This window comes from Mustelus asterias, chromosome 18 (genome assembly GCF_964213995.1).
Source record: "Mustelus asterias chromosome 18, sMusAst1.hap1.1, whole genome shotgun sequence".
Taxonomy (NCBI): Eukaryota; Metazoa; Chordata; class Chondrichthyes; order Carcharhiniformes; family Triakidae; genus Mustelus; species Mustelus asterias.
The window spans coordinates 76,804,724-76,813,145 of record NC_135818.1 but is presented as its reverse complement, the minus strand read 5'-3'; the positions used below and the strand labels follow the sequence as shown (position 1 = coordinate 76,813,145).

At 44.0% G+C, this 8,422-nt stretch overlaps 1 protein-coding gene across 2 annotated transcripts in view; it reads right to left on the bottom strand.

Moving 5' to 3' along the window:
* Positions 1-275: 275 nt before the first annotated feature.
* The window catches only part of fbln5 (fibulin 5), a 65,659-nt gene continuing 57,512 nt past the window's right edge, over positions 276-8,422 (bottom strand). For both annotated transcript variants that reach the window (XM_078234311.1, XM_078234312.1), the window contains exon 11: positions 276-7,589. In XM_078234311.1, coding sequence (XP_078090437.1) covers positions 7,428-7,589 — 162 coding nt within the window. In that variant the 3' untranslated portion in view covers positions 276-7,427. The remainder of the gene's footprint in view (positions 7,590-8,422) is intronic.

The following is an 8,422-nucleotide window of genomic DNA, read 5'->3' as shown; positions in this document are numbered from 1 at the left end:
GGACCAAATGGCCTACTGCTGCTACTTGCTCATACGTTTGTACATCAGCTCCATAATCAGAGAAATGCCTATAACAGCACTGACCAAGTCTTATTAATCAATTGCTTTTGTTAAGAATGCACCAAAAATCAGTATGGATGGACTGCAACGGTTCAAAGTAGACAGCTCACCACCACCTCCTCAAGGGCAATTAGAGGTGGACAATAAATGCTGCCCTAGCCAGTGATTCCCGCATCCCATGAATGTATAAAAAAGTTTAACACACACATGGATTTAACAGTGTTTATTTGCAATTGAATCGACCGACATATAAATCTGTTCCTCCAGTACATTAGGATTCAGGTTTTAAAGAGACAGGATCCCTTGTTCTTTATTGGATTACATCACGTACAACTGACAGGTAGTGGGACTTTCAACAGTTATAATAATCTTTAGGATTTTTTTCTAGAATTAGTTTTTGTGTGGGTAAGTGGCGAACCTACTGCTTGCGGTTCTCAGGTCTAAGTGGATGTTCCTCTTCAGTGGACAGGGGTGGCTGGGTGGAATACAACTATTCCGTATCATTCTTCTATGCTGCTGTTGATGCTCGGCAACCTGCCAATGTTGTAACTGGCATTTCAGCCAGAGGCACGGCACAGCAGGACTGTGAGGAGCGACAAGTTTGTCCCAGCAGTAGGGCAATGTCCATTTTGTCGTGTTCTGCCAAGGCAGAGACATTGACATTCCGTCAGCCCTCTGCCAGCAGCCAGACTGAGAGCTGAGCAAGAAACCAGGGTGTGATGAGTTGCTTCTGTAATTCCCAAGTCATGCCAAGCAATGGTTTCTAATTCACTTCTTACAATTCTGCTATAGAACAGAATGATACAGATCAGAGACAGTTAAACCTCACCATCCCATTCCTTGACTGGAAAGTACTTCATTACACCAAGCCAGAACTCTTATGATTTTGTGTGAATATCTTGGGCCCTTTAAAATCTCTGCTTGGCATTACCTAATTACAACTTCTTGATTCATTTTGCCTTCACTCCTACCTCTGCTCTAAGGACTTGAACCAAACCCATTATCCCAAAGCTAACCATCAGCACTTGATTTCCTCCCAATGTCTAAAATTCCTCATTTTCAAATCTGTTGCGCAATGGAAAAGGGATTAAGTAGCACGTACTTGTATGAAAGTTCTACAACGGTCCATCCCATTTCAAACTCAATCACCCAAAATAAAAGTTGGCCAAAGTCCAATCTTGCCAGAAAAAGAAGAGAACATATTTGTCTCTGCTGAGCTGGAGAAGCCAAGCAGCTGTCAACCTACAGAAATGCCCAGCAACAATGAGCAACTTTGAAACTGATTCGGTCACTTCCTCACAGGAAATATGTGGGCAGGGTACTAAAGAAACAGTGGGGACAGGATATCAGCTGAACATTACAACTGTGTGCTAACCCCAAACTACCCACTACCACGACCATCTTCAGGGATTAAATGGTGACATAACAAAAATCTAGATACCTCAATCCAAAATATCAATCCTGTCTCTTTAAGATTATAGAACGTAGTTTTTCAGAGTTTAGGAGAACAAAATGTTACTTATTTTGTTAACATATAAAATACAGTACTTAACGTGTAAAATATACATATTTAGAATAAAAAAGAACAGATTTGGATTTTGACAATATCACCCATAAACTGTTAAATATCCAAAAGTAGGCAGAACGTTTGCATTCGCTGCATTTCTCACACTGAATTTACCTTCTATCATTTATCCCTCAATACCTTTCTCACCTGCATTGACCATAACATTTTCCTTTCTTCTGCTCAGTTATTAAAATGTGATTTATGCTAAAAGTACCATGCCCACATAGACCCAATAATATCAACTGCTGCAAGTGAGAGGCCAGGAACTCGACACTAACCTAAAAAATCAAATTGAAAGGTATCTCCAACCGATTTTGAATTCTATGAATATGTAGTGTATTGAAACTTGCATTGCGTATTTTCTGTCCACTTGAGGCCGCCATCCACACATGTACCAGCAGAGGGAGTCTGCTCAGAATAAATAATAAAGGCTCATGCGATTCTAATACTACATGTCTTTAGCTGATTACATAACTGTTTCTGTCCCAAGAAATTCACAACATATGGACGATTGCCCCCTAGCAGACATATTAATTAAGGAATCCATGAGTGATCTTCAACAATCCAAGAACATTCAAGAAAGCAAGAGTTGTGCAAAGGCCACTCAAATTAGGTTTAAGTGTAGAGTAGAAAGGAAGCTTTTTAGGATGGAAGAGTTTTCCTTCCTACCATCCAAAGAATGGATGGCAATTGCATCCCTGTCAACACTGACTGCCCCATATCCATTTAGCTCTCCAACAAATGTTAATTGACTGGAGCTGGGACTTCGCCCTTTACATGGGAGGAAGTGCCACCTCAGAGAGATGTTGGCCAATCTGATTGGCCAGTAGCTTTCTTGTCCCATCAGCGCCAGAGGCTGCAGTGGACAGGACTGGGACTGCAAGCGGTCTCCGGAGTCTGAGGCCCACAGTCCAACCAGATAAGTGTGGATGTTGCAGGGTTGGGGGGAGGGGTGGCGGTGGGGGCAGGTGAGTCCCAGGAGGATGAATAGAGTGGGACCTGGGGGTGTTGATAGAGGAGCTTGAAGTGGGAAGGGGAGCATTCAAAAGGGCAAGACATTGTGGAGGGAGAGGGGGGATTTGCGTGATATTGAAAGGAGGCTGTTGATTGAGGTGCCCTGATGCCTGAACAGGATCACTTTCTGGGCTTCCCTTCATGCCCCTGAACTCCTCCCACCAACTTGAATATTGAGGCTGGAGGGGAAACGACCCTTAAGTGATCATTAAATTACGGCCTCAGCTGGGGCAAGGGGAGGCGGGCTTGCCTAGGCCTTGTCTGTCCCACCGTAAAGTTGCAGAGAGGTTGGGATCCCAGTAGAAAGACCAGCTTTGGAGCTTTATGGGCACTGCCCCCTCTCCCTCTGCAAAACATTACCAGCGGAGCAATGTAAAATTCTGCTCCTGGTGTTAAAGTTACCAAAGGTGAGGCTGAAAGAGACCAAGGGGTCTTAGGAACCTCAATGCTAACCAAGTGTTGTATTACTTAAGCCCAAATAGTGGAACATGGCTAAGGAGGTAATGATCACAGTTTATAGTTCTCCAGCCAGACCATCCAGTTCCGGTTGCTAAGTGTTGGAGACAGTCTGAGGACATGTACCAACCGACTCAAGAACAGCTTCTTCCCTGCTGCCATCAGACCTTTGAATGGACCTACCTCGCATTAAGTTGATCTTTCTCCACACCCTAGCTATGACTGTAACACTACATTCTGCACCCTCTCCTTTCCTTCTCTATGTACGGAATGCTTTGTCTGTATAGCGCGCAAGAAACAATACTTTTCACTGTGTACTGATACATGTGACAATAATAAATCAAATCAAATCAATCCGGAGAATGGCTGACTCTCAGCTGGAATTTTCTAACCCCTCCCCTAACCAGCGGGATTTTCCAGTCCTGCCAAAGTGAATGGACATTTGAATGGTTCGCTGCATTTTCCAGCCCCTTCCCACCAAAAGCCCGGTGTCAGTGTCAGAGTGCCTGAGCCATGGGTAAGTAATGGATTGACTCAGATTTTACCCATAGAAAGGAAGCATCTCAGAGGTGATCTCTTAGGGATGTAAAAAATATTTCAGCTACACGAAACATGAACCTGAAATACTGTTTTACATTAAACTGTGCGAGTGATACCAGGAGTCACAGGTAAAATAATTAGTATCAGGAAAGGCTTCTTCATTCTTCTTTACTCAGAGTACGATCATTGTGTGGAACAGGCTCAGATAGTGTAGTGCAGAAACAAACTCCAGAAATTAATTCCTAAACAAAGAGGGATGTGAGAATCTCTATGGCCAGACACATTAAGATAGACCAAATATCTTCCCTCATCTTTTCAGCTTATGAATGGAGAAATTCAGACGTACTGAGAAATTCATCACAATAGTTTTACAGTGCCATGCTTGCCCAGGTCCTGGATGATGGTGAGTCTTCTAACCTACTTCCAGGAGCTGCTTGCTAGTGCCAACCCTCTTTGACAACTTTTCCTCTGCCATGCTCTTCGATACACCTTCCATGACGGTGATCCTGGCATTGAAATCAAATATCACTAGCTTCTCAATCTGAGATGACTCCCGGCAACGATCAAGGTCTCCATGGACAAACTTTGCCATTTCCTGTCTGCCGGTTCAGAGCAGCACATGCAACATAGCGTGGACTTGTTCTCCAAATCATTGCAACAACTTTGTCCTTATGGTCAGCACAAAGAACGCTGGAGTAATATACAACCTGCTCCAGGAAAGCTCCATCTCAAGCCCAGGTTTTCAGTCCATGACCAGAACCAGCCAGCAGTGGGTAAGCACATTCTCTCAACTGTCTGTGTCAACAGAGAGATAAATGTAAAGATTTCCAAAGCAAGCGCAGCCTTTGACAGACTTCAGACATCAGTCTGGGAAAGGAGATGAGTAAGCCTGCCTGAACTGAAAGTCTATAGAGCAAGTCTGCTCTACCAAAACCAGACTTGGACTGTGTACCAGTGTCAGGCCAACAAGCTCAACCACTTTCACATGATCTGCCTTCAGAAGCTTCTGAAGATTAGGTGGCAGGATAAGAAACCAGACACCGAGGTGCTTGCCTGAGCAGGCATGCTAAGCAACCACACCACAATGAGACAGTTGGACTGTCCACGTAGCCAGAATGCCTGACACTCACTTACCAAAGCGAATCTTCAATGGTGAGTTTGAGAGTGGGCTGTGCTCTCATGGTGGTCAAAGGAAGCACTTCAACAACCTTCTGAAAGCTTTGCTTAGGGATTTCGATACCAAACTCCTGTGAGCAGTTCAGCCATGATTGTTGCCCCTGCCAATTAGAAAGAAAAAGGGTGCGACCTCATTTGCAAGTGAGCGCTTGTCAGGGGCAGAGAGAGAAAAACCATGAAGGGAGGAAACCCAAGTCCGAAACTCAATCATCTGCGGAATCCCATCCTGCTTTCAGCTGAACCTTCTGGAAGCAGAGTGGCATCAGCTGTCCCCCGAGTACCCACTGGAACCCTTCTAAACACCCCAGGTGCAGAGAACGGTGACATTCGCCCTAAAGGACGAACGAGAAAGATGAAGCTTGTGAATTAGGGCGGCTTTATATTGTGCTGCGAACTCACCAGCCCAGATTCAATTCACAAAGGACCCTTACAACTAGCAGTGAGAGAAGACTTTTCATCTCACTGGGCAGAACTGGGTTTGTATTCAGGTTTCAGGCAATGTGTTAATGCTCCACATACACCACTAGAACCCCTTTCACCTCAATGTCCAGCTGGGAAGATTCAGCGACTGAAATCATTCAAAATGATATTACCTCTACAGCCGTGATGGGTTCAGTTTTCCTGGTGCTGCCACTGAAACAAACACGTCAATATCAATAAGAAAGGCCTCAGTTACCGCAGTGTTTGACAACAGAAATTCTCTGCTTCCACAGAGGAGTCTGGGTGACTCAGGGGATTGGGGCAATTCTCTTTGCTTTCTGAGCAAGAGATATAACAGTGACAGGTGACTGGGACAGTGCAGCAAGTGTATAATCATGGCCGGTGAATCTTGAGCATCTTAGACCTTCATCTGAGAAGGTTCAATCACATTCCAAACCGTCTTTTCACTGACAGTATATATACTGTTTCATGAGTTTAGTTGAGCTAAACAGACATCTCTGGGGAGGGATCGATTTAGTTAAATTAACACCTACATAGTCAAATCTTTCTTTAATTACTTTAGAATTTAGGTCAGTTCTCAATGTCCCTAGAACAACATACAATAAAGGTAGCTATTTGCCTGTAAGCCGTCCTCTTGTGAGTCAACACGCAGGTGACCATGGAGTCAGTTTCCTCAGGGATAAATTCAACTCTTGTTAAAGGGTGGTTCTTAATTAAGGGATTAAAATAGACACTGTTATTTTATTTCAAAGAAAACTAGTTCCTTGAAAACAATGTTGATGTGGAGTTTTAAAGTGAACACACTGTAATTGTATAACATTGGTTCCCTGGTGTGGCATTATATTTGATACATTTACATTGTAGACACTTGTTAAATAGAACTATCATATTCCAATGAAATTGCCTGCAGAACAATCACTTGGATCTTATTGTTCAATAATTGCATCAGTGGACGCTGATTTTCAGTATTTCTCTTCCCATGTTTCATGTACAAGGCATAAGAAAGACATTTGGTCTATGCTGCCCAGTTATCCCACGGATCCCCTGCCCTTACCCCATAATGTTTATCCAATCCCTTTGATATTCACCATTCAATCTTGTTTCCACCACGCTTTCAGTTTGTGTATTCCAGATCTAAGCAACTTGCTGAGTAAAAAGAAAAGCTCCTCATCCCCCATGGGCTTTTGTTTTGTGTAGTTTTACAATCCATTTGAGCATTCAAAATAATGGATAAAACATTTCTTGTTAAGAAGAAATTGGCATTAATGCGCGGCGATAGTGTAATAAAACATTTTACTGTGCAGTTTGGGGATCTACAATTGCCGTCATGTATAATGCAGGCCATGGCTTGCCAATGCTGCCTTCAACTGTAACTGTGTGTGTGTGTGTGTGTGTGTCAGGGGGTTGGGGGAGGCAGGGGATAGTGTTGGGGGTGGGGTGGGGGAGGGAAATGGTGTGGGGGGTGGGGGTTGTTGGGTTGGGTGGAGATTGAGGGAATGTGCCCTCGCAAACTATGGGCAATGTTCTTCTGTTCCTCTAACTCCAAAGACCTGAATTAACACCTATGAGCACATCCTGGCCTTGTGGCATCTACTACCAAGGGGAAAAAAAGGCACCAATGTCAGGGGAATATCTTCACCTTTAAGTTCCCTTCCAAGTCACACAGCTCTGGGACATATAACACCAGGATCTCATTATTGCTGGGCCAAAAGCCTGATAACATTAGGATTGCACCCTTACCAAACTGTAACGGCTTAACAAGAAGGTTCATGTCCACCTTCTCTGGGCACCAAATAGATGCGGCCTTTTCAGCATTGCACAAATCGCAAGAAGTGAATATATATTTAAAGAAATTGCCCCTGGTGTTCCTCTAATCCTTCATACATGGTCCCTCTTCCTGAATAGACAGTTCCAAACAAGGACTAAGAACATCACAATGCCTTACTGAATATACTGCAGTTTCAAGGCTTAACATTTCTATTTATGGGCTGTTATACAAAGTCTCTGACCTAGGCAGACAAGAAAAAGCAGACAGAATTAAGAATCTAAACAGTTGCAATGCGTTACCAAAAGCATCTTTCCGCCTTAATGACATCAGTGAAACATTCACTCATTAAAATAGCTGAATAACCTATCAAATGTTGAACCCCAGCACCCCCGGAAAATCAGAGGTTTAAAATTTGTACTCGGATACAAAGATAGTCAGTCTGATCACGGAACTCCCTCGGAAGTTGATGACGGTGTTCACCGTGACCATTTCAAGGTCCAGTATGATGTCCCGCGGTCCGCTGATTGGACGGGTCATCACCACCGTGGCACTCACTGGCCCCGTTTGCTATGGGTTTGTGAGGAAGGCAAAAAACAAGGACAGCTTAATATTTAATGGGTGACAATAAACATTGTTGATTTTAATTGAGTGCCGCGCCCTTGACAATTCCTTCCTTGATCTATAGTTCAATATTTTACAATTTTACTCAATGTGCAGAATGAAATATGATGTAACATCTGCCTCTGGGAGTATTTGTCCTTACTATCACTTGTTGTGTTTCGGGTGGTAGGGGAATGAGGAGATGGGTGTTTTGCAAGGAAGATTCTATGAAATGTATCTCTGCAGACAATCTGGTTGTGTTTGAAGTGACTATTTCAGAGAGTGTCTCTCCTTGGCTCTGTCTGGAGGCCAATACACCCTAAATCTCCCAGGAGCTGATCTTTGCCAACTGGCAATTTCTGGTGCAAGATTTGTCAAAACAATGATATACTGGCAGCACACTAAATACTGTCATTGTTCGCAGCACTGGGTTTGGATATAGGAGGTTTGTCTGGACCCATGGTGATGGGGAATGTGACAAGCCAGCCAAAGGTCCATTGGCTTTCAGCGGGACTGGAAGATTCCGGAGGCAGGCGGGCCTGGAAAATCCCAGCCTTGTTCAACGGATTCCTCATTCCTGTTCCATCGAATGAGCGCCTGCCTTCAACAGTAACCAAAACCCAGCACCACCCCAAGCCATCCTCCACCACCATTCCACTGTCAAATGAAAGAGAGAAGATATGCATTGGAGCAACTTCCTCATCCTGCCCACTATGGGAATCTTCGCAGGTGGGGTGGACAATTTGCTGGAGCGTTTAAAGGCCCGTTGACCTCGTGAAGGAATTTCCAGTCTTGGGTGG